Source organism: Myiozetetes cayanensis, unplaced genomic scaffold (genome assembly GCF_022539395.1).
Source record: "Myiozetetes cayanensis isolate MyiCay16 unplaced genomic scaffold, myiCay2020 scf10, whole genome shotgun sequence".
Taxonomy (NCBI): domain Eukaryota; kingdom Metazoa; phylum Chordata; class Aves; order Passeriformes; family Tyrannidae; genus Myiozetetes; species Myiozetetes cayanensis.
Genome location: NW_026086605.1, coordinates 28118488 through 28144826, shown reverse-complemented (window position 1 = coordinate 28144826; position 26339 = coordinate 28118488). Strand labels below are relative to the sequence as shown.

Below are 26339 nucleotides of genomic sequence, written 5' to 3'. Positions count from 1 at the left end.
TTAAATGACTGTCAAGGAAAGGGACTCTGCAGCAGAGCTGGGGCAATACAGTTCCCACCATTACTGTCACAGCCTTCTCACAAAGGCTTTCCAGTAACAGTACACACCATCTATTTTTATAGATGCAGTGAAGCTAATGGCATTTTGATGGCGGGTGGAAGGCCTAAACTCTCTGATATTTAGGCAGCAGTATCTGCTAGAAGAGCTTTCTCACACACTGTGCCTAATTCTCTATTGCAATTAAACTTCACTTTACCACAGTAATAGGCCTTCGACTGGGAATACAGCAATTCGTGTCTCTTTGCACAATGCAATGTAAAGCAAGATTTGTGTGAATAAAAACCTACTCGTGTGTGCCCTACATAACACAACTGAAAAAGAAAGCAGGCACCTCTTGAAACAGGTGGATATTTGCTGTTTTCTGCTAAGGTATTTGTGTGGGATGTTTTTTTGGTGGTTTGCTTTTTTTGTTGTTGTTTGTTTGTTTGTTTGTTTTAAACTAAAGAGCAGAAAAGGATGATGTCAGTGGGTTTTATCCCTATGTTTTGTTTATTTTTAGAAGTGGACCAACAAACAACCATGACCTAAATTCTCCAAGACAGAAGTGCACACAAGCACATTGTTGAATATCAGAATGTATCTGAGTTCTGACAATTTCAGCAGAACTGTACACATTTATCTTCTTTAAAACCAGACCACAAAAAACTAATTCACCAATACAGTGAAAGTGAACCGTAAGGTCTAATATTTGAGACAGTGAACTCAGCCTTTTAACTTTTTTGTTTTCATACACAGATAATGTGCAAACAGCATTACAATTCAGACATAAATCTGTCAAAGGCAAAAAAGAGATGACAGCACTTTTAAGTGAGCATCAGTCTTATACTGTCATTAAAGGAAAGCTGGAATCAGGATGGAACCAGCTTCAAACTGGGCATGTGCAGGCTCTGCCCCCTCCTGTATTTAAATGGAAGCCGCTGCTGCTGCCCTTTGCTCAGCTGAGGATGGACTGAAGCAATCTGAAGCTCTAGTGAGAAACTCTGCACTGGATCTCACACTATTCCAAAGAATCTAACAGCCTGCTTTGCACACACACAGAAAGGTAAACTGGCTGACTTAAATTCAGAGGACAGCTCTTCTTTCTTGGTTTTTGCTTAGATTTTGTTCACCTGAATAATCAGCCCATCCAGAGGGGGATCTCTTGTCCCTCTGAGGAAGCCAACAGCACCAAAATTGTGGAGGCCTTCAATGCATGGAATGACTCGGAAGCCAATGCCTACACACTCATGGATCTGCCTCTTAGAGCCCCAACAGTAAGTGTTTTCTGTCACTAAAAGCTGTAGCATATAGATCTCTGGCAAGGCTGGCATTTATAGGATTGTAAATGGACATTTAAGGAGCATGTACACATTTAGTGCTGTAATGCAATAATGCACAACATAATGAAAACTCTTAAATCCTCTTTTTACTCCTTTAATTATTTATTTAATGCAGAAAGGACTGCACAAGCAGTGTTTTTCAGCAGAGTTACACGGGTAGAAGGCAGAAAGGAATGGCTAATGGCGAAGTGCATCGAATACGTTCTAAACTGTTGAAACATTCTTGTACATTAAACAGCTGTTTAGCAGTTCAAACACAGTGCTCTCTTGTGTTGTTATTCAGGATGGAAATCCCCATCATTTCTGTAATAATCTGTAAGTGCAGTAGAGTGCTTATATTATGGTAAACAGTAAAAGAGTTGTTACGTGAAGTTGCCCAAGAAAGTTTTTCAGAAATTTTTCCCAGGTAAGTTCTTTCAAAGCTCTTTCTCGGTTTTTAAATACTAAAGAGAAAGAAAACTTCCTTGGAAGTGTGCAGGTGGGAGTCTGTTGTGATGACACTTCAGGATGGAATTTTTGGGGTTTGCTAAAAATATTCTCCATCCGACCCCACAAGCCTGACCCAAAGGAGTTCAGAGGTCCTCTGCCTGGTTTTGTCCCTCAGTATGCTATTAGAACTACAAAATTTTATTCACCTGCTGTCTATACAAAAGTCTGTTTAAAAGTAGAGAATAAAAATGTGACCCAACCTAATTTTCAAAGTTTTTAAAATCTAATTTTAATAAAACCTGGATGTGTGAAGTGTATTACGGAAGAAATGAACAGAGAAGTGTCCTGAGCCAAGGTGCTTACACACTAAATTAGATGGACAACACATGAAAGAGGACACCAGAACATAGCAGGGAGAAAAAAAGGGACTGGAGAGGGCATGGCAAAATGGAAAAGGATTCTGGGGACAGAGTGATTTACATTGGAAAATTAAAAATTGATCTTTTACTTATTCTGCTGAAAGATTTAATTAGCTGTCCGTTTCCCCTCCCTAGGTCAAGTGCCTGTATTTCCAAACTTCTGTGTTTCAGTTTGACACATAAAACTGGTTTAAGAGAGTTTCAGGACTGAAAGCAGGATGTGCTGCTTGTGGCTGAGATTAAATCTGGAAGATAGGACGCAAAATCTACTATCCAAATTGCTCAACAAGACAAACGTCATCCATGGAAAGCCCTGCTGTCTACTGGAAAGAGGGCTTAGCAGTCAGCGTCACCCTGCTGAAACCGTAATTGAGGTGGGATTACACTCCTGTCTGTGCTGCCTGTCATCACAGAGCAAGTGGCTACAGAGGCAAGCTCAGAAATCAGAGCAAGGACCTGCAAAGAAAAATGAGTGCTCTCAGTTGTTTGAGGCCTCTCGTGGGTAGGCAGTACAAACACCACACAAGAAACCCCAGGAAATGATAGTATTTCTGACCTGATAATTTTTCTAACCTATGTAATTTGCTGTAATGTAAAAGGCCTAACACATTGGTTGTGTAAGTCATACTGTGTAAATAAGCAGCTTCCTTACCTGTATTTGTAGAAAAATCAAGAACAAAGGAACCTGTTACATTGCCAGAGTCAAAGTCAGACTGCCAAAACTTGCATGTGTTTTGGAACTGGGCTCTATTCCATTAAAACATTAATTCTGCAAAACCAATGCCTGCAGTTTCAAGTCAGATGAATTCAAAAAAGCAACAGCATAGCAGTCCCTATTTCCTTTTCCTTTTCTCTTTCCTTGTCTTGTTTTACACCAAATTACATACAATCCATCTGCCATGTTCAGGCAGAAGTAGCTGAAAAAATGTCCTTGTCGTAGTCTTTCCGTTCCTGGCTTTGGAATTGTCTTGACAAACTTCACGGTGAAATACAAGTTCTGCCCTATGTGCCCTAACGAATCTGCCCTGTGGCTGATTAATTTTTACCCCTTCTCTGCTTGCACTAAGCCTTAGCAGGAGGGCCTGTGCTCTGCTCTCTTCCCAAAGAAGGAGGCTGGCTCCTCAGATTGTCCCTCCAGGAAGAATTCTGCCTCCCACAGTAAGCAGCCGTGGCAGCAGGCCATAAATAGAGAATAATGAGGCTCCATATTGTGCTGCAGCCTCCACAGACAAGGCCAGAACAGCAAGGAGTTAGACATATTTATCTATAACACATTCATTTTTCTCCAAACTCCTGAAAAGCATCTCAAGTTTACAAGCCTCAGTCAAGTTTACTGAAAGACAACTGAAAACACAGTTCTGTTTTAGCTGTTTTGTTGTCAGTAGTAGACAAACATTCCTTTAGGGAGAACAGTGAGCATTTTAAGAAGGCAGACTGCATTAAACCTAACTGTTTCCCTCCACTCTAGTGTTTCCACAAGGACACTCCTAGACCTGCTGGAAGGAAACACCCTAACAGAGAGCAGCTTCATAAATTCTTGACAATGCAGCTATTGAGGCAAATGACAGAACAGGATTTAGCAATGGATTGCGCCTATATATGGAGAATGAAAATATTCTACACTAAGATTATCCTTTCCAAGGCTGTTTTAGGGTACAAACCAATTACTAAGACTACTTAAAATAAAATTCCCACATCACTGTTCATTCTGCATGTTTTGCATCTCTATGAAGCCCAATCATGGCTAAAGGCAGGATAATGTTTTGTCAGGAATGCTCATCTGAATTGGTTAACCAGAGCGAAATTATTTATTGAGTCTGCAAAATGATAGTCTAAATAAATAATAAATAACATGTCTTTCAGAGATTAAAACCCCAAATTCTTACACAGCTCTAGCAATAGGCCTGTTTTCATACACAAACAAAAGTATAAAACCTGCGAAAGGCTGAGAGAGCTGGGTTTGTCGAGCCTGCAGAAGAGGAGGCTTTGAGGAGACCTTAGCAGTCTTTCAGTACCTAAAGGGGGTCTACAAGAGGGAATTTTTACAAGGACACAGTAATAGGACAAGGGGAAATGGCTTCAAACTGAAGGTTTAAATTAGATATCAGGAAGAAATTCCTTACTGTGAGGGTGTGAGGCACTGGAACAGGTTGCCCAGAAAAGTGGGCTGCCCCATCCCTGGAAGTGTTCAAGGCCAGGCTGGATGGGGCTCTGAGCAACCTGGTCTAGTGGAAGGTGTCCCTGCCCATGGCAGGGAGTTTGGAACTGGATATTCTTTAAGGTCCCTTCCAACCTAAACCATTCTGTGTTTCTCTGAACACCCCCAAGTCCTTCTCCCAAGGGCTGCACCCAGTCCATTCTCTGCCCAGCCTGGTGTCATCAGCAAACCTGCTGAGGGTGCACTGATCCCACTGTCCCTGTCACTGACAAAGATGTTGAACAGCACCAGTGTCAGTACCAACACCTTCATTGTGAGGTGTTTATAGGAAGAAGGCTGAGCAGAAAAACAAGGCAACACTGCTGTGTATTATCACTGCAGTACTCAGAGTATTCTCACAGGACAATTGCAACAATATAGATTGCAGCAGCAGGATTTTTATTCTCCCCTTCCAACCAAGTACTGTGGGATGACAACAGAAGACAGAACAAACAAGGCTAATGCGCTGGAGAAACTGAATAGAGAAAAGCTTTGGGAATTAACTGATTTCTTGATTATCCTGCTGACCTGATTTTCTCAAGCATAATCTTTTTCTCCCGTCCTTTCTTTGCTATTCAATTCCAATAGAAGTTACAGAGCTGAACTTGAGATAGACACATGTTTTTGTCTTCTAGTAAGGAAGCTGTATGTATGCAATTTATTGATGAATTTGTACTCCTTAAGCCTGATCTAATGCCTTCTTGGTTAACTAGTATCCTTCTTTGGCTTAAATCAGACCTGTATTTCCAATAAAAATAGTGAAATTAATTTTTTTAACAATTGATTTTTTCCTCTTAGAGAACAGCCAGAGTTGTACCCTCTGGTAAAAATCCAAGTCCTAAAGAAGTCCATGCTAAAATGCTAATTTATTCTGCAACAGACCTCTTTTTTTTTGCCCTTCTATTTAGTATAATTTATGTCCTTTAACTGCTCCAGTATAAATATTACTCCTTTATTTTTCCCACACTTTACATTTTTATTGACTCTGAACTTTTTTCACTTGTGAATGTCATTTCAGTCTTCTACTTTCCCTTAAGTAACTTTGCCTCTCTTGTGATTTCTCTGTGTATTTATATCTGTCTTTTAATTTTTTCTTGTCCTTAGTGCCCCAAAAATTTAATTCAAATTAATGCCATTTTAATCTGTTTCTTCTAACCAAAACAAGTTCCTTTAGTTGCTTCATTTCTATTACATTGATCCAGTTCTGACTAAATGGGTTGTTACAGGGAAAAAACATCAGGAATTTCCATTCCATTAATAATCATAGTTAGCCCTCTGTAGAACAGCAGTTTAAAAATTTTCTGGCCACAAGGCTAAAGAGAAATTAAACCAACCCAAAACCAAAGCAACACCTGATCTCATTTACTTAAAAAAGTTTCATCTCAGACTCTATGGGATTATTTCTGTTAGTTTACTGGCAGTGTATTGAGCCCAGCAATTTCCACCTAGGCAAGGTTCCCATTGATATTGATGATGTGATACCAGCTTGCACTTTGCTGCAGGAACCTGAGCAGTAAATGCCATGATACTGTCATCCAGTTAACCTTAACATTCTTCTCCAATCACCGTAACAGCCAGAGCTATGTTTTCTCTCTCTAAGATCAGAGTATTTGTCCAGCATTTCATTGCTGCTAATGTAGGAACCCAGGGAGTGCACTCCAGTTGTTGAGGATTGCTGCAGGCAGATCTTCAGCACACAAAGCAAAGACAATCTCTTCCAGAATTCCAGACACTCCTGGGGTTCACCTCTTGTTATTGGCACAATGGTTTTAAATACACACTGTCTCTGATAACCTCAGCCCAACCTCACAGATGTATTCAGAACTAATATCCACCTCTGTTGTCTACAAATACCCATTTCCTTTGGCAGCTGGGGTTTTGTCAAAGGCATTTCTGATGAGCTGCACTCTAACAGTGAATGCCAACTACCACACAACTGTAGCACAAAAGGCAAAGCTTCATATCAACCTCTGTGCACTTTCCTCCTTTCCTGGCAGCAACCTTCCTTCTCCTGGAAAGGACTGACTGCACATGACAGCTGCTGCCAGTACCTAGGATTGGAGAGAACATATCCAGCCTCACAGCACGACTGAAGTTTGGTACAGGCACAGACCTTGGTGTAGGCAATTCCCTTGTCCCGGGTCCTAGGCCACAGCCAAGCTGACAGTATTCACAGGAGGGAGGTTACAAAAGAGTCAAAGTATTTCCTGGTCTTTTCACTACGCTGGTGTGACTCTGGAAGCTCAGTAGCTGAGGAACGCCATGGCTGCAGCTTGCAGGCTTAAGCCACGAGCAGTGGTCATGGCACACCACTCCAGAGCGAGTGGCCACCCTTGATGAGAAAAGCCTGGCTATGAAGAAGTTGCAGATGAGTGAGGATGTGACCTGGTATTTTTCATGACTCCATTAGCTGGTTGGAGCTGATGCCAAGAGGTGTTTAGGACACTGGCAGTTGCACAGAGGTGAGTGTTCAAGTGTTTAAGTCTCCTCGCCTGACCTTATGTCAAAAGGCAGCAGAACAGGAATAATTTGGACAGCTATTCTTTTTCAGTTTCTATCAAGTCATCCTGCTTCACAGACAGCAAAATACTTTTATTCAGTGCAGAGCAAACCCAGAACTGGTGTGGAAACCAGGCATAAGGTATACAGGGTTTGTGGTTTAGTTTTCCTGATCCTTAATTTAGTTTCCAAAAGACTCTTGTTTATCACTGCCAGGCCTTTGGTAATCAGCTCTTGAGGGCAGATTTGAATTCAGTGTTATTCAGTGGGAGAAATGGAATAGCCATACTGCTAAAGGAGTGAACGCCTATTTCTCCATAGATCATTTCTGCTTAGTTGGAGTCTATCCAGTGATGTCATAGGACAACAGAAATCACACTTCACAGGTACAGAAACTTTCCTGAAATGAAAACTATGGAAAGCTTACTTGTTAAATACTGCAGTCCGTGATGTCAGATGCAATGAAATGGGTCTCTTCCTGTCTCTTTTTTTTCTCCTCTGTATCCTCATCTTTCTTTTGAGGGAGGAAAGGTTGCTTTTCTGAACCAAAATTCAAAATAGACAGCAAACATATAAAACACCCTTTGCACTGATGATGGCATATTTATTCCCTGAGGATTATCAACAGTAAATGTACTTTGGAAGCCATTAGCTTATTCTGACTTTTTTTGCTTGCTGTCTTTTTGCATTCTGGACCGTTTCCTCTTCCAGAGAAGCACATGCCAGCTTATTCTGACGTCTGGCAATATACCTATGACCTCTTGTTTGCTCCATAGAAGATGACAGTGCAAGATGTTCCTGATGCCTTTCCTACAGTGGATGTCCCAGACCATGCCCATTATACGATTGGAATAGTCATTCTTATAGTGGGGATCACAGGAACCCTGGGTAATTCCCTGGTCTTCTATGCTTTCTGCAGGTATCTTTCTTTTGAATGTCTTTTTAAATATTCCAATATAAGAATGTTAACCATACCTTGTGCTCTGCAAACACGGTGCAAGCATTCTATCAGACTGCTATGCAGGCACAGTAAAATGCACCAGGAGTCATTGCTGTAGGAAAAGAGGTGGCAGCCTGCCATTTCCCTCTGACTTCCTCCCATTAACCACAGCCATAGCAACATGGTTAGCAAAACTCCCAAGAATCACCCAGCTACGCCAAGCAGTAGAAAAGCAGCCAAAGCAGAAACATTCATTTTTTTTTTCTGCTGCCTGAACTGTGTCTGCACTGGACTGATGGGCTGGTTTGCACATCTGTATCCCACAGTCTCTATTTGTGATGCTTCCTTCTTCCTGCTTCTCACTACTCAAGATTCTTTTCCCCCTCTGTTCCTTAGTGGCCACGCCCCATTTTTTCACATTTTCTAACACTTGGCTTGTTTCCTTTCAACTAAAGCCACATTGCAACTCTTATGTCTGAGGGAAATTTGTTCTCTGACAACATGATGTGTCTACCATGTCTACCCGTGTCTGCTTTGTCACACTGAGGCAGAGCATTGGCATGATGTCCAGGCCAGTGAGCTTCTACTGTGTGATTGGTTGTTAGGCACTAATGTAGTAAACCAAAATAACAGCAGTTACATGATAATTTGGCTGGGTTAACTTGGATCACTGGAGGAAAGTAATCTGGGTCTCAAGCCTATATTTATGGGGTGCATTAAATGTTAGGTTTCTGCATGTGCATTCCAAGTAGATACCGACACTTAAGTGTGAATGACAATGGCCTTAAGAACAGGAAAGGGTTGGAATGCAGGTCGGATATGTGAGGATGAAGTACATGTGCTGGCTTAGCTCTTTGCTGGTCCCATATGGGAAATCCAGTCACAGCAGTTGCAGTTCCACTGGAGGACACAGCTTGTCTTCACTTGAAGGTGTTATGAAAACAGAAAGGGATGCTGATAGCCAAGTAACAAGTACATCAGAAATTCAGAGAACACTTCAGGTGCTTACAAAGCAGTCTCAAGTAATGACAAACAGTAAACCAGCCATTACTGTTTCTATTACTGCCTGAAACAGAAATATTTTCAGTAATTTTGCAGACTATGGAACAAATACTCACAGCCCATAAGCACCTACCAATAATATCTCCTTCCTCCTAAAGTGACAGAAAGGGGACAGTAGTTCTAGTGATTGATTCTGGACTAGTGCAAAGAACCATAATTTATTCAGGTCATTTTTAATTGTGTCTTAGACTGAAAACTGAGAAATGAGCTAAAAAGTTACACTGCACTATAATACTAAGAATAATACACACAGGCAGGATGCACTGAAGGCTGGTTATTGCTCTCTTTAAAGTCAGTGTCCAGGCCAGTGAGATGAGTGTCATAGAGAAGAACTAATGTAAAACAAAATGCTTCATGTGGTACATAGTGAGTTTGCTTAACCCCTGTATTTAGAAGTCACTGTTGATCTTATCAGCAGTGGAAAATGCACTCCCTTCTCCTGCTTAACACAACCCAGATCCAGAAATCCATACTGTACATCGACTAATTTCCTGTTAATCATGGACATGCCATGCACTGAGTTAGAACATTTAAAGAACAATATGATTTATCCCCATCACTGAGCTGGTTATCAGAACAATCCTTCAAAGTGCACAGGAGTATAAGGGTGTAAAACTGAGCCTTGCTTGTGTTCGCACATGAGGGAAATGAGAAGCTCTAGCTTATTGTGTAGCATTGATATTTGTGAAGCTGCCAAGGCTCACAGGGAAGAGTAACAGCACAATTAATAGTGCAGGAGTGTTTAGCAACATCTTTTCTGCTCTTTTTAGGACTAGGAGCCTTCGGACTCCATCCAACATGCTCATCATCAATCTGGCTATAAGTGACCTCCTGATGTCCATTACACAGTCTCCAGTTTTTTTCATCAACAGCCTCCACAAACGCTGGATTTTTGGTGAGAAAGGTTTGTATATATTCTTTCTAAGATATAACTATTTATGTTCTTACCATAGTAGCAGTTAATCTATTTCCTTATCCTCAGGTACTCTTGCAGTGTTGAGAACACTTATCAACATCATTTCAGTGTTGACATAAATATTTCTTTGAACTTTTCTGTCTGTGTGCAATAAATACATTCCCCACCAGGAGAGCAGAATTACACATGAGACAGATACAGAGGCAGCACTGGCAATGTGAGGCACAGCACTGGTCTCCCTGCCAGCATTCCTCCCCAGTCATCTCAGGACCCAGTCACTTTGTCCTATGACAAAGAAGCAACGCCCCTCAGCACACCAGCTTAAAAGATCTTCTAAATAACCTGCTCTGGGCCTTGCACTTGGCGAAGGGAGGCAAGAAAGGCTGGAAAACATGAGTTTTCACAACAGTAAATATTATCTGAACACTTCCTGTGTGGTAATAAAATGTGGAATGAAGGTGCTTTCATTCTTCCTATGTAACTGTTGTAAGAGGAAGACTCGTCTTTGCCTCTTGAGCAGGTATTGACAGAGAGTATTACTTCCCAGAAGTCAGGGGAGTAAAGTTGCTATTTTGACCTCTGATGACCAAAAATGTGTGTTTTTAGTTCCATTAAGTGTTCATTTGCATACATGTTAAAATAAAAACCCAATCCAAACCACTGCCTTTAATCATTATGTTGTTTGAGCAATTAAATTCACTCATTAATATATTCATAGTCTGAATATTTACTTCAGAAAAATCGCTCATTAATATATTCATAGTCTGCATATTTACTTCAGTTATGTTGACCTTGAGATATGAATTGTTCCATGAAACCAAAATAACTAAAACCCATTGTTAAGCAAAACAGCTGTTTCAATGGGAGTTGCAGTAAAGTTGGACTTAGGCAAGACATTGACAGCTGAAATGATCCCACTAGAAACATCAGAAATCAATGAGTGAAAATATGTTAAGTATCACTGTCTCCAGCAATTGAAGCAAATAAAATCTTTGAAGTTTATCTCCATGGATAATGTAATTAGCAAGACAGACAGCAGCTTTGAAATAGCATTATAACTGCAGTAAAACTGAAGTTTCATTGCTTTACAAATTCCAGAAGACATTAGTTCATAAGAAACACAGACTTGAACTCTCCCAGAAATTAATTAGCATGGGCAGATTAATTTCACTGCTACTTCTGTCATCTTCATTGAAAGGCTGTGAGCTGTATGCCTTCTGTGGAGCTCTCTTTGGCATTACATCTATGATCACTTTGATGGTGATTGCCTTGGACAGATATTTTGTCATCACAAAACCTCTGGCTTCTGTTGGAGTGACATCTAAGAAGAAGGCCCTAATAATCCTGGTAGGAGTCTGGCTGTACTCTTTGGCTTGGAGTCTCCCACCCTTCTTTGGATGGAGTAAGTGACATGGAATAAAACTTTTTTGCCCTCATAGCATTGGATTAAAGACCAGTTACAGGTACAGGAGAGGGTTGAATTAATGGCTTGCATATTAGTCTTGAATAAATCAACTTGAAAAAGAACCTGATGAAATATATGTTGAAACTGAAGATCTCTAATAAAAAAAAAAAAATCCAGTGTGTATTACAGAATATTATATGAAAATGGCACTTTCTCTTAAGCACATAAAGAACAGTAGATAAATTCATGACCAAAATTTATGAAGAAGGTGCCTGCCTATTATCCCATGCCTACTTCTATTGAACCAAATTCAACAATATAAAAGTGAAATCAATGTGTTTGTGTTATTTCTCAAGACTTTTTTTTATCCTCAAAAGTGCTGTGTAAGACAGTAGTCAATCTAATTTTCTTTATTCACAATAAAGAGGAACACAGGCTGAGCATTTTGTGCAAGTACATCTTTAGTAAGTCTTGACTGTGTTCCAGATGGACAAAATGCACTAGGTGTTGTCCATGTTCTCCATTCATGACTGGTGTTGTCACTAAGGCTTCCAATAAGGATGGCATTTAGTAATAACTAAAATGCTTCTGTAAATGTGGATTTTACACCTGCCAATTGGAACACTCATACAGCACCTTGATCCTTGCAATGTGTAACAGAGATTTGAATCTGCCTCACTACCATTAATTTATTTCCTGTGAGTCACCAGTTTCAGTCAGTAAGTTACAATGAACTCATCATTCAAAACCCCAGCCCATTATTACGCTCTAATTCCACAAGAGAATGTGTCTGCTCAGCTGAGGTGAGAACAGAGACATGTTTGACTTTACTAAAGGATGTTGCAGCCATCTCAGTTACTGAGCAGAATTTCAGCAGAATTTTGTTATTGTCATATTATTGTCATCCTGGTCCCCCATAAACATGAAGCATGTTTAAGCAGGCAAACTGCAATACTGGCAGAAGCAGCCTTTGGTTGAGTGAGGAGCTGTTAGAACAACAAAATGACAATATAGTCGTAGATTCTAGATTCTTAATTGGAGAAGGTGGAATAATTGCTTGAAGGGTGTTGTTATCTTTTAATTAGATTCTAATAGCGCCCACAGTATGAACTCTCACACTGTAATTAGATGCATTTGAGAACATCTGGTGCAATATTTTTAAGAGTTGAACAGAAAATATCAGTGTAAACCGTGAAAATTAAAATTCAAAGGTAAAAAGACATTGCTATTATCAATTTATTTGCTGAACATTTGGCAGAGTTCTTTTAAATAGATTGCATTTTTTTCATGCAAAACGTTAGGTATGTATGATTTTTTTTTTTCTTGTACTCAGCTTTACTCCATGACAAAATTAATTTGATCCACACATTAAATCTTTCTCCTTTGCCCAGTAAATTTCTCTTGCCTGCATGATCTTAAAAAAGTGGTAGCTGTAGCAATTAGTTTAACTCCTTGGGAAGACAGGACATGGAGATACTTAAAAACAAATACAGGTCTGGTGCAAGACCCAGTAAGTATTTGGAGAGATGCCCTTTGACTGTGATAAGCTTGAAAAAATATTCAAGAACTGAAGCAAAATCATTCAGCTTTTGGATGCCTTAGACTGCTAAACACGAATACAATAGGACAACAGAGTAAAAGAAAATAGAGAGGTGCTTTACATCAAGAATTGTTCATCCTTTTAAACTCTTTTTGCCTTTCAGAGAATAGGACTAAATCCCATGTTATTCTGAGTATCTTTCTCTAATTTCAGCATTCAGAATGACTTCATGATTTATGCCTTCTCATGCCTTTCTTGTTAGGTGCATATGTTCCTGAGGGGCTGCTGACTTCCTGCTCCTGGGACTACATGACTTTCACACCATCAGTCCGTGCCTACACGATGTTGCTTTTCTGCTTTGTCTTTGTCATTCCTTTGATTGCCATCATATACAGCTATGTCTTTATATTTGAGGCTATCAGAAAGGCCAACAAGTAAGTAGCCAAGAGTCTCAAATTTCTATCTTCCTTAAAACAAAGAATGAAAGAAAGAATAGAAGAAAATTGGGAAGTTCTTCACTTTTATTTTGTATGCACAACTGAGACAGGCAACCAGACAAGAGTTCTGTCAGTAGACAACATGGTAAGAAGTATGATCCTTAGAAGTGCCATTTCTGAATTTAAGCCAGAGCTGTTCAAGTGTATTGACATGGAAAAGGGTACAGAAATTAACCAACCCTAAGAAATACAAAAGGGACACCCAAGATACCTAACAACAATGTATTCTAACTATTCCAGAGAAAAATAGATGGAATTGAACTACAAATTCCGTGTTTAGACAAAGGGTGACAAGGAGATAAAACATTTAATCACTGGTCTCTGAAACAAAAAAACTATAGCAGTAAAAACCAAGGCCAGCCTGGCACTAGGTGTGTAACCTGCAGGAATCTGTCCTGTCTGTACCAGCGTGTCTGGTCACTTAGCTCACAAGTACGAAGTGACAGCCAGACCCTGGCAAGCAAAGACTTCTCTTACTGTCTTCAACATAGTATTATTCAACTGGATTGAATACTTGTTTTATGTGGAAATTCTACTGGTACAGGACTGTTTTCTTCACGGAAGCACATGTGAATTTTGCCACTGATAAGTGCAACAGAAGTGCATTGGGTTGTGAAGGACTGGTCACGTACATAAGCATGCAGTAAAAGTGCAGGAGTTTTAGCCTAAAGTAGCAGAAGAGTAATTGCTGCCACTTCATGAAGCTATTTGCTCAATTACCTACTTTTGTTTTTTGCTGTTGTGTTTATTTCCTCTAGGTCTGTTCAGACATTTGGAAGCAAACATGGAAGTAAAGAGTTCCAGAAACAGTATCGGAGGATGAAAAATGAGTGGAAGATGGCCAAAATTGCACTGATTGTCATCTTGCTTTTTGTCATTTCCTGGTCACCATACTCTGTTGTTGCTCTGGTAGCTTTTTCTGGGTAATTATAAATGTATCAGCAAAGGAATATTCAGTGAAAGCAAAAGCTATGAAATTGTAAAAGACAGAGGAAAGTCAAAGCTACTTGTCAAGTTTAATGTCTGAAGTGTGTCCAAAAGATTCACGCATTTAGAAGTGATATTTAACAAACAGGACACATGCTGACTGTGATTTTTTTCTTAGTTTGACTTTAAGAAAAGTAAAAATAAAAAAGCGAAAGAGAGAAAGGAAACAGGAATGTTATTAATGTTATTATTGGCAACATCAGCTACCTGTGACTAAAACATGCTGAAGACTTCTGAATGCAGATTCTCTATGCTAGGATATTTGAACTATCTCAACTTTATTTAGCAACAAAGTGCTAAATAAAGGGCCCCAAAAAGATCCACCCAGGGGGTTATTCTCTTTTCTTTCTCCACTTATTGTACTTACAAAAGTCTGTTCATTTTGTCATGTTACATGAAACTGCTGAAATTCCTTCCATGTATGAGCAAGTTCAAAATTAGTACATACTTGCATTGGGAATTTTTGATGCTGGATACAAAAGATCCTAAATATAAATCATCAAAGCACGTTCTTCATCTGTTTGATTGTCAGCATTTTGTACAGCAATATCAACAGAAGCATGATAGTATTAAAACAGTATCTGCACATAGCTTGACCCCAGATTATAGTTGGTACAATCCAGGCACAAGTAATGGATTGGGAGTCCAGATGCCTTGGCTTTGTGTGGTTATTTCTCCCACATTAACATGTGAATTTTCCTGTGCTTCAGTTCAGCCTCTGTAAAATGTGGGACTCTCTGCTTTAGGAAGGCTTGTCACCTGCAAAACCTCAAGTGGAAGATTCCTATGACAGTACCAAAAACTTCTCTTTGTATTTTTTCAAGTCAGAAATAAAAAGTAGGTTTTCCTAAAATTGACTAAAATAGCTTAGGAAGGCAGTTTCCTAAACCTAGCAGCTACTAAAATCTTCTTAAAATCACAGGCTTCAGATGAAAAAATACTGAGAGAATTCTCCCTTTATATCCAGAAGGGTAATTCCAAGCAGCAGCAAACATTTTCTCCATGAAGGAAAACAAAAGTCCTCACCTGAAAATGCAAATCCTTAGGATGTGTCCTAGTGTCCCATTTCCTGTCAAAGGGGGACTTAGGTACTGGGTATCTACCACTGGTGATATGTGAAGAGTCAGACACTGAGGAAGAGCAAGGAGACAGAAACGCAGCACAGCTACCTTGCAGTACTCTGAGAGATCTAAAGAAAACCAAATCAGGAGATGCTTTCAGCTAACCATTTTAGCTACATAGAACTGTCAGGCTGCCCTGTGTGATTCAGCATCTACCTTAGGAGAATCAAATCTGCCTTAGGAGGATGAAGGGCTTGCTGAACCTGACTTCTACTCCATGTCTCACACTCACAAAAATCTGAACAAATGGACAATTTTATAACTCTTCTTTATAACCCTATTGACATACTGAAGAGCATTTGCAAATTTTGCTCATGAAGACATCTGGGGAGCAATACTGCTTCATTCAGCTGAATGAATGAACTATGCCTTTTAGTCAATCCTTCTGGGATTTTTCAGAGATTGATAGACTGACGCCTCCTGTGAACTTTTATTACAGCAGACTTGGATAAAAATCACTGTATGCTACATCTGGGAGGCAGACAAGGAGTCTGTGTCTGTAGACTTGGACTAAAGACAACTCACCTGACAGAGTAACAACATATTCTTCACTTAGAGTTCACTCTACCAATGCAGGAAGAGGCCTTCATAGCATTTAAGGTCTATGGAGGATTTACCTGGTAGAAACTGCCTATGAAATGTTACTCTTATTTTGGTCTGAGCTGTTCTATTGACTTTCTTCTAACCAAGACTTATGGACTACTTCAAGCTATATTGAGAAATTAACTGGCAGATGATTGATAGACAATAATTCTTTTATCCTTCAGAGTCACATCACCTGCGTATATGCATGGTCACAGTAACAGATGAGTGTAACATAAGACACATGAAAATACTTTCCCTTCACTGTTTAGTTCAGAAAAATACTTCCCCTTCACTTTTCAGGTCATTATCAGGCAAAAAAAAAATTATAAATTGAATAGAAGTAGATTCGTCAGTTATCTTTACCTGTAATGCCTCATTCTGCACACCTCTTTAGTGACATATTGCTCAGCAGGTGTATCTGCTGAGTTTAGAACAGTTAGATCCCCTGGTGAATGCACATTCACTTCTTGAAGGCTGACATTGTCCCTAGGCTAAACAAAATGGGAATTACCACCACCCTGAGTCACAGCAGTGAAGTGCTGCAAGGGAAGCCCCAAGAAAATCATATTTCTCAGAAATGCGATATGATTGATGTTGATCTTTACAGGCAAAGGATGTAAAATTTGTTCTCTTGTTGTTTGGGGACAGAAGTCCCCTTTTACTCTCTCTGTAATGCTAATAAAGCATTGTCTTGCCAGTGTGTATTTGCATAGACCATCCAGAACTCAGCACTAAATGTATGATGTATTTGCATTACTCTAGGTATTCCCATGCCCTAACACCCTACATGAACTCCATACCAGCTGTGATTGCCAAAGCTTCTGTCATCCATAACCCCATCGTTTATGCCATCACTCACCCCAAATACAGGTAAGTTTGGTCTTATAACCTATGTTTAATACACAAAGAAAATCTGAGAGTAACATTGTCACTTTTAGGACTAGCACCTGAAGTCTCCCTCACTTGCTCATTTTAACTCTGTAGGACAGCCTTGCCCTCCACCAGAGAACCTCCCAATGCCATGTATATGTCAGTGGAATTTGTACTTGGAACAAATTACTATGCAGGTGGGAGTTGGAGATGTTTATGGAATACTGATATGTATTTACCTATTACATGATGAAAGATGGAAACCTTTCCACCTCAAAGGAAAGCGTCATAATTTTTTTAACTATCTTCATGGGAGAGGAAAGCTGGGCAAGAGTTTCCTTACATTGCATATGAGCAAAGTAATACTGTAATATAAGTAAGTGCACATTTTGTACAACTCTAGAGATAGCCAGCAAACAGATGTGTAAGAGGAAGCTGGAATAGCTGCTTAGGGGAAGATTAAAATATTTAATTATGTGGGACTTCTGTGAGGTTCAGTTTAAAGGGACAGAATTTTATTTCTGCCCTGATTAAGCTGAAAGCAGATAAAACATTATTTTAATAGCTTCCTTCAGTTCCAAGAGTTATATTTTAATGCCCTTATCCTTGCCAAGCAATAAATTTGAGTTCTGCAGAACACCATGAATAAGTGATCTTGCAGGGTGATTGTAGATGAGATATCTGATACCTGGAAAACTCTTTTTATACCCACTAATTTTCCAGTCCATGCAGCATTAGTTCATGTCTCTGAATAAATGCATTGTTTATGATTTTTACTGAATGTTTGTGCTGACAGAAAAAAAATCTGACTGGTTCTACCTCTTATCCATCAGAAGAGCCATTGCAACACATGTTCCTTGCCTTGGATCCCTACTGAGAGTTTCTCCCAGAGACTCACGGTCTTCCAGCAGTTATTACTCCTCCAGACGAGCCACCGTAACCAGCCAGTCTTCTGAGACAAGTGGGCTGCAGAAAGGAACAAGGAGACTGTCTTCTCTCTCTGACAGTGAATCAGTAAGGGAGACTCTTCTCATGCACCCATTTTCAATTGCAAAGTAATTCATTTTCATACAGAGTCATGCCAAAGTGGCAGATTCTCCAGATGAAATGCATCACAGCGCTCATGACAAGAGCTCCAGAGAAGGTGGAGGGACAAAGTGAAATAAAAGAGAGAAGGATGAAGTGTAAAAGAATGTAGATCACTCTTTTCTTAGTGGCTGGGGACATTGAAGGAAGAGCAGAAAGATGGAACAACAGGAATTTTAGAAAGTAAGGGAAGCTTGGAGCCAGAGCACCTTTGGAAGCCTGACCACACTTCCAGGCTGCACTTGTCTGACCACAGGTTTGCAGTCTGGACACACACAAAACAAACTGCTCATCGTTGGGTAGTTCTCTAGTGAAAGCAAGGTTGTAGTGGAACAGATAATGCTTTCTGAAAGTGTGATGTATGTGGAAACATATTAATCATCACATTTAGACAAATCAGTAAAACCATTACAGAATCTTTCTCACAGAAGACCTCAACAGCTTGCTGCTGCCAGTGGAAGTGGAACCAAATGTTCTGCACAGCAGCTGAGAACAGGGCAAATATTTGGCATCCCAGGCTCTCTCCTCCAACCCAAAGTTACTTTACTAAGTAATAAACCACATTCAATAGTTCATTGTAATTCTTTTTCACAGTTAATGATTGTATCTAATCCAGTTTTAAAACTGGCTAATAGAAAAGTGGCATTTTTAGATTGTGAATCCTGATTCTTAAAAAAACAACAGACTCCTTCGGTAAGACTGTGTTCTTGTACTACTGTGGGGAAGGGGAACCACACAAACAATTCATTTTGCTTAGAAAAGCAACACTTAATACTCGGAGTAGAACAACGGAATGGAGAATAAAAATTCCCCAAAGTAAAAATTCCAAGCAATTGGCATCCTTCACTCTGGAATTTTCTATAGCCTCAAGTAAGTCTGAATCTTGTTTGGAACAATGAGGAAAGTATATCACACTGTTATGGTCCCCCATTTTAAGGCAAAGTCCAACAGAAAATAGACTGGTATGTCATGAGCTGCTGATCAATCCTATTAACTGTTTCATTGTTTTGTTCTGACCTGTGGAATTCTGTGATTCTTGATCATTGCAGTGAAAAGGCTGACAAAGTGGGGGAAAGGAACAGAAGTGTTGACTTTTTACTGGCGGGATGGGGGTTTTGTCCTTTTACTTTTTGTTTTCCCATTGATTGGAACAAAGTTTATAAAAGACAGGGCTCCTTCATGAAACAAAATGTTTCTAAAGAACTGATTCTGCAGTCCTGAGACACTTCCTTCTATTTATTTCTGCTTCCACCCAAGCCACTTTGGAAACTTTGGCCCTAATTCCTCCAAACACCTGTGCTTCCTAATTGGGTGCTACTGTGGAAACACTGTCTCCCTGGAGCTACAAGATGCATCAGAGAAGTTTCAACAATAGATTGTAAGAAAACACAATTTTCTTTGAAATTTTGCAGTGCATCCTGGGGAGAAATTTAAAAAAAAAAAAAAAAAAAAAAAAGCCAAATTTGAAACACAACAGAATTACAGAATTGATAGGGTTTTTTTGTATTTCTTATAAGCATGGGGCAAATTGGATGAAAGTCAAAGGAACCTAGAGTGATTGTTTTTGCTGTATTAATTTTAGGTCTGTACTGAAATAGAAACTGATACCCCCAGCAAGTTCTCCAGACTTGCCAGCAGGCAGACTTCCTATGAAACAGATAAAGACACAATTCCATCCAGTGACATAAGAGCCAAGCCAAAAGTGAAGAGCCAGGATTCTGGGATCTGTGAGAAGGTAATACACTGCATTCATAATACCTAAATTCTCTGACAACTGGCAAGTTAACAAATCTGCACATTGTACCATAATTCATCATGAAGGTTCCTGCCAACAAGATGCTGATACACTGTGAGTTAGCACAATGAGTAATGATTTAGGGGCTGTAAAAGGTCATCAGCTTTCTATTCCCACCCTGGTTCATTATTCATCAGTCTGCTGTATTTCTGGTGCTGCTTTAGAAAACTTAGCATCTGAGTGGTATGTTGGCTTGTGTTTGGTTTTAAGTGTGCATTTAGTAAGATATGTCTCTCACTGTCCAAATTACTTGGCCAATCTTCTTGCTGTCTCACCATTTGCTATCAAATGAGCGCTTACAGTAAGATGTAAAAAAAGGGCTATTTTAGCTTACCACTACTTTTCAGTCTCTGCTATCCTCATTTTTCCCTATACTTTGCATTCTGCATGTGTAAAAGATTGAGACATACCTACATGCCATTTATGTCTTTCTTATCTGTGTTCATTTTTCAGACGTCGGTAGATGCTGATGACATATTGATGGTGGAATTGAATGTCAGAGAGTACGTGGCTACACCTACTGTAAGAACCATTATTTTCATGTTTGGCATGTGTCTAAGTAACTGAGGGAACAAAAACTAATGACAGTCTCTGAGCACAAAATAATTTATTTTTTGAGATGCAAATATCACACGACACTCCCAGAAGAATGCAGAAAACATGACCACAAAGGGTAGATCATTGTTGAAACTAAGCAGAAGGAGAACACACATACTACAGGATTCTCCTTAAGTCCAGTTTCTTGAAGGAACCTGAATATTTTCTTGAATTAATAAGTCTGTGATTTCCTTAGTGGAGCATGGAAGCATTAACTTTGTGCCACCCTCCTATGAATAATATACACACTAAGCTGAGATAGTCATTGTGATATCTGTACCTCTGAGACAGCCATAGTCTTGCAGCAAGTACAGCTGTACGAAGTGATGTTGTTAACTGTTTGATGTTCTCTCTTTTGGGTTGCAGAAAACATCTAAAATATGCAGCCTGGAGGAAATCAAGGTCAGTTTTTGAAACATGCAATGTCATCTATTCAGTAACATGTTGTTCTAGTGTCTGTTTCTTCTTCTGTCTAAAACAGCTACACACATGTAAAAAAATTGACATCTATCAGAAGTTATTCAATTTGCCTTAATTTTTGATAGGTAGGGAAATAAGACAGGTGAAAACAAGGCAGTTTTATCTCTGCAGTATTAACCCCAATGCAATACAACTATCTTAAATTATCTCTTCATTGTTAGCAGTGATCCTGAAGAGCTATTGTTAGCCTCATCCTATCTGATTGCAAGTGACAGCCAACATTGCTTATGTCAAAAAATGCTAATTAATCTTTTCCTCCGTTCCCGTTTTCCCCTCATTATACAGTTTGCTTCCCCCTTCAAACTATCCATGGTCTTATCATCACATTTTACATTACCTCTTGCCCAGTGAACCTAAACAGGTTCACTAAGCATATTCATAGCACTTTTGTTCATAGTTGAATGTGCTGTCATTAGCCTGGTCTTCCTTCAAACTAGACCAGCTCTTAAGTAGCAAACGCAAAGTCTGTGCTTTAATACATTAACTTGTTTGACAGGTTTTCTCTCATAAGTTATTAATGAAATATTTGAAAAAAATGTTCAGATCTGCTTTTTCCTCCATCATTTAAGTTGGTTTTGAGGTAGTCATGGGAATGAGAAAACTGCTTATCTAAAAGTGATTATCTTTTTCATAGATGATGCAATGTGATCTTGTACATGTTTGTGCTTTCCATTTCTTCCAAATTTCTGCATCCTTTAGGAAGGTGAGAGCCTGAACAGTATTGGACAAAGGAAAGGAGTGTCTTGCTATGGATCATTGGCAGCTCAGATACCCAGCATTACAATAACATGCAGCAATGTCCAAGGGGTAGAGCTGCCTTCCAGATACAACTCTGGTTTCCTGTACCCTAAGACCAACAGTCACAAGCAGAACAAGAAGCCCAACAGCTAAATAAGTGAGTGGTGCAAGCCAGAGTATCATCCTAGCCAACAGCTCTGGAGCAGCTACGGACTGACTGAATCCAGAATACCTTCCTGCATTGTTCTGAAATGCCCCTCCAAAGACACAACACAAGACAAGCAAGGATTAAAGCAGGAGGACTGATCTTTTCAGCATCAGAACTCTCTCCAGTGGTTCACGTCTTGATCTGAGTCACACTGTATTTTATTATTTCCTCTTTATGAAGCTCATGAAACAATTTCTTTCATTTGGATTTTACTCTGCTCATGTATATTCCACATACCTCACCTACAAGCCTCCCAGGATTAACTTGAGAGGAAAGGGAAATGTGATATTCAAAACAGGCCTTTGTTCACTTAGTGTAATTTAACTTCAAAGCTATTGCAGAGGTAAAGCTCAGAGATTTGGGGGGAAACTGTACATTACCTCCTGAAGGTGGTTTCTTCATTATTGTGAAGTTTCTCAACCAAAAGAAAACTTAATCACACGCAATGCACTTGAGTGGTATTTTAAAGTCTCAGATATTTATTTTAATTTCTGAGACTCTGGGGAAAAAGGACAACCCTTGAGGACGAGGCAGTGGTCCTTTCCATCCTCAGCTTCTTTTTCCAACAGTGGCTTAAGAGACCAGTTTAACCCAGTCTTAGCTAATCTCCCCAGAGCCTCTGATATCTGCCTTCTCATACTTCAAAGTGGTTTACATTTAGATGTGTTTTTAAAGTAAATCTTGGGAGTAAAAGGGTTAGTTCCCCAAAACCAGTTGTTGTAGAGATGTGTGGATTCCACACCATCCCCATTTTGGCATTTCCATTTTTCCCTTCTCTAAACAGCAGCATTCGTATAAGTGAGGCTGAATCCATGAAACTGTGTTTATTTCCCCTGGAAAGGGAAAAGAATTTTATCAAATAATGATTTTCAGCTTTCCCGTGGTGTTTCTTCTAGTGTATAAGAATAAACGGACAAAATTCATTTGCAAATCATAGCAGTCTACATCACAAGAATTGTGAGGAACAGACAGTCCAAAGTGGGGATGGAGACCTTCAGAGCCCAAAAGAACAGGGCACAGAGCTATTAAAACTGTTCTTCCCCACAGGCCCTCCAGCAGTTCTCCTGTTGGTTGCAATAATGGAGGGAACCCAGCAAGGCATTTTGTCCTGAGTAAATCAATGTCAGATCAGAAAAAGCTATAAAATCAATAAAAATGTAACCAGCTTATTACTTTGTGGGGGGTGGGGGGAGTAAATCAGTGGGTTCCAGAAGACCTGGGGCATTGTTTTGAAGCACACTTTTGGAAACCTACTTCAAACCAAGGTTTATTAAAAGAAAGGTTATTAAAACTGAAAATGAAGGTGATGATGGCTTCTGCAGCAGGTGAATGTTAGATCATGAAAAAGTGGGCTGTTCAGGCTAGTAATAAACTACCAAAAGAAACACACTGTTCAAAATCCAGGCTGGTAATAAACTACCAAAAGAAACACACTGTTCAAAATCCACAATGTTTTTATGTAAGCAAAATCATAGGCATTAGAAGATGGAAAGGAGCTATTACAGTTTCTCCCTTCACCCACCACAACCGGATATTGTCTCCCTGCAGAGGACAATATTAAACTGATAACATATACAGCCAGCAGTAAGGAGAAAGAAGGGAGAAAACATCTTCAAACAGGAAGTATGTTCAAAGATATTCATCAAGTCTAAGGAATTCTATTATGACTTATTGCTTGGGCTTTTAAAATTATTTAAAAACATGAAGCATATAATTCTTCCTTTGTCATGAAGGCCATTGACACTGGTGAAAAATGGGAAGAAACATTTGTAAATGTTGCCTATTTTATATGGGTCATAAAAGACTGAACCTGTCAAGAAAATAGGTCAAAGCTCACCCATGCTGTTTCATGTGTTAACAAGGAGTGCATGGTATGTGTCATTAATAGCTGATCCTTTGCTCCTGTCATGATTTTGTTCCAAGCAGTATTCTTGAAGACTACACTCTGCACACTTCTGCATTCCCTTCCACTTTTAGAGGGCATAAAAAGAATACTTCCATGGCTAGAAAAGCTTTACGAATCCACAGCATGTTGCTCTCTATATCCTTCAACTCCAACATGTATTAGAGATTAGTTTGTATCTATAAAAAGAACTACAGCTGTTCGTCCTCATCTACTTACAAGAGACTTGTAAAGCATATATTAATTAGGGAGAATTTGTTTGTGAGCACTTCAAAACCCTTGTGTGTACTCCCTGTGTAACTAACAGTTTTGCCTTCCCTTCACTCTGCTGAGACTATAAAAATCATTCCAGGGAAAGCCTAAAAAATTAATCTCACCTGAACGTCTCTACAAGTGGTTCACATGTAGCCCCCGTGGCATTTGGAATAAATCATTATTAGTTCATATTTCATCTCATCTTAGCAGTTTTATTTGTGTCCTGTATCCTCTACTTGGCAGCCACTCTCTTCGCTTTGCTGTCTCTTTACACCCTTTAACACAGATGACTGATTGGATTAAAATAATTTAGGACTGAGATGATTCACGTTTCAGTTAAAGTCAGCTGTACAGCCTGTTCTGCAGTGGAGTTCTGCCTGTAGTTTACCATGCACTTGGACGTGTTCCAGTGACTTGGAGGTGTGACAGGACTAGGGCAAAACTGAGGCGCTTCCCTTTGGCCTTTTGTAGCTCAGCAGCTGTTCCCAGGGCAGGCTGCTGGCAAAGGCAGCAGCGGCGCTGGGAGCTGACAGACACGCTCTGCCCCTCCACGGGGGCACAAACTCAGGCTTGTGTCACAAGTGAAGATGTGTGGTCTGATCATTCAAGCAGTTCTGCAAAACTGCTGAGCTACTGGTCACTACTGCTGGACCTGCAAAGAAGGTGCCAAGAGCCAGCGTAATAAAAGGCTGCTCCAAGTCAGGACTGAAGGACTGCATAAGGCAGCAGCCACAGGTTGCCAATCTTTCCAACTTCCACATACAACCAGGGATCTTAGTCCCTATTTTTGTTTTGCAGCTTACAGCCTCACTTCCCCTACTTTTGGGAACTTTTTACATCTACCACTGAACTAAAAAGTATCATAATAGCCCATGACACTGCGTATTGACATTTTACACATTCCCAGGTAAGACAGAATAGCAAAGAGTATTTTTCTTCACTTTATATGCAAAACCAACAGCAAGCTGGACATTCAGAAATAACCAAAGACACCTCCAATGATTTTTGGGTGTTGCTACAGCTCCAGGGCATAACATGGGTAAGTGCCCATTCCCACGTGTGCCTGTTTTCCTGAGTGTGGCTGGTGCCATTTTGTCCTTAGGCCGTTCCAAGAAGTGCTGCAACGTGGCTCCTATTCTATGATCCCTCAGTAACTCTGACAGGGCAGCTGTCTGTCTCTGCTGCTGAAACCACTATTTCCACAGGGCCTTATTGGGTGGGACCCTCATCTGCAAAGCAGTGTTTGTATCAGACAATGGTATTTCAGTGGCTGAGCAACAGGTATCCCAGTTCAAACACTTGTGTTTGTAGCCTTGCAGTTGTTAGTGTCACAGGAATGTGAGGACTCTTGTGTTATAAATAGGTTTATGTAAAAGCAGTTTTAAAACAAATAAATAAATTATTAATAGTGCCATTCTAAGCAACCCTAGACATGGGCCACAATCCTGTACACTAGGATTACTGTGCCTCCCTTATGCCCTCGAATTTATAACCTAAATACTCATTTTCAATCTTATGCAAACTTCACAGTTGTCAAAATTCATAAGCTGTCCTCTTTACTTCCCTTCTATGGACAACAGACTGAGTAGAACATCAGTGTAAGCTTAATAAAGCCAGAAAAGTCTCTCCACAGCAAATCCAACCTCAACAGTCTGATACAAACTACAAACAGTAATAAGAAGATTTTTTTTTTCTCTTCTGTAGGAAAACACTTATTTTAGTTACAGCAGTTCTGGCAGCAGCTCTGCTGGAGACACAGCATAGGAATTCTTTGTACCTGGCTCAAAAGCAAAGCAAATGCTGCAGGAGTCACGTTAGTGGAGGAAAACACTCACCTCACCATGTATAGAGATGTCAGAATCTCTTACTAGACTACAAAGTTGGACTCGTGGTGTTTGGTTCACATATTGCCTATAAACACTTCTGGCAATGAAATTGCCAATCAAGGTTAGCATTCAGCTGAGACTGGGGGTAAATAGTAGGCTGAGAAGAATGGAAAGGGATTCACCCCTCTTACAGTGAATGTTTATTCCCTACTCTTATATTTCCTTTTTTTAATTATTCTTTTTAAACTTACACAAACAGCAGTATCTATCTATGTAGATTTAGTACCAAAGATATTTTTGACCCCTTTCAGGAAAAGAAGATGGTTTGGAAACAGACCCAAAAATCTGAGATATACATCATTGTATAGCACAAGCTCTCCAATGCAAAGTTTCATAAAGGACATTTCCTGAATAAGCTGTGGGACACTTAGGGGCATACTTACAACTGCCATAATATTTTCCACTGACTGGAAAAATAGAAAGAAAAATCCATACCCTACCACATAGTGCCATGCCCCAAGGGATACAAAAAAATTGACTGTACCTCTAATGGAACAGCATTTCCTTCAAAAGCCCCAGTACTTCAAAAATGTATTACACATACC

The 26339-nt window shown here is 39.7% G+C and overlaps 2 protein-coding genes across 6 annotated transcripts in view; one reads left to right on the top strand and one right to left on the bottom strand.

The window, feature by feature from the left end:
• WAPL (WAPL cohesin release factor) overlaps positions 1-26339 on the bottom strand; it is a 135470-nt gene that overhangs the window by 100532 nt on the left and 8599 nt on the right. For 4 of the 5 annotated variants that reach the window (XM_050305525.1, XM_050305522.1, XM_050305519.1 and 1 more), the window contains exon 1: positions 17666-17812. The exons of the other annotated variant lie outside the window; for it this stretch is intronic. The gene's annotated coding sequence lies outside the window, so the exon portion shown is untranslated. Of the gene's footprint in view, positions 1-17665; positions 17813-26339 lie in introns of those variants that run through there. 5 annotated transcript variants of the gene reach the window in all.
• Positions 1116-21695, top strand: OPN4 (opsin 4). Its single transcript, XM_050305541.1, has 11 exons — positions 1116-1313; positions 7700-7842; positions 9696-9829; positions 11040-11243; positions 13049-13220; positions 14042-14206; positions 16739-16846; positions 17680-17860; positions 19515-19667; positions 20181-20249; positions 21504-21695. Exons 1-11 carry the CDS (start codon positions 1287-1289, stop codon positions 21693-21695), a joined length of 1548 nt encoding a protein of 515 aa, XP_050161498.1. The 5' UTR covers positions 1116-1286.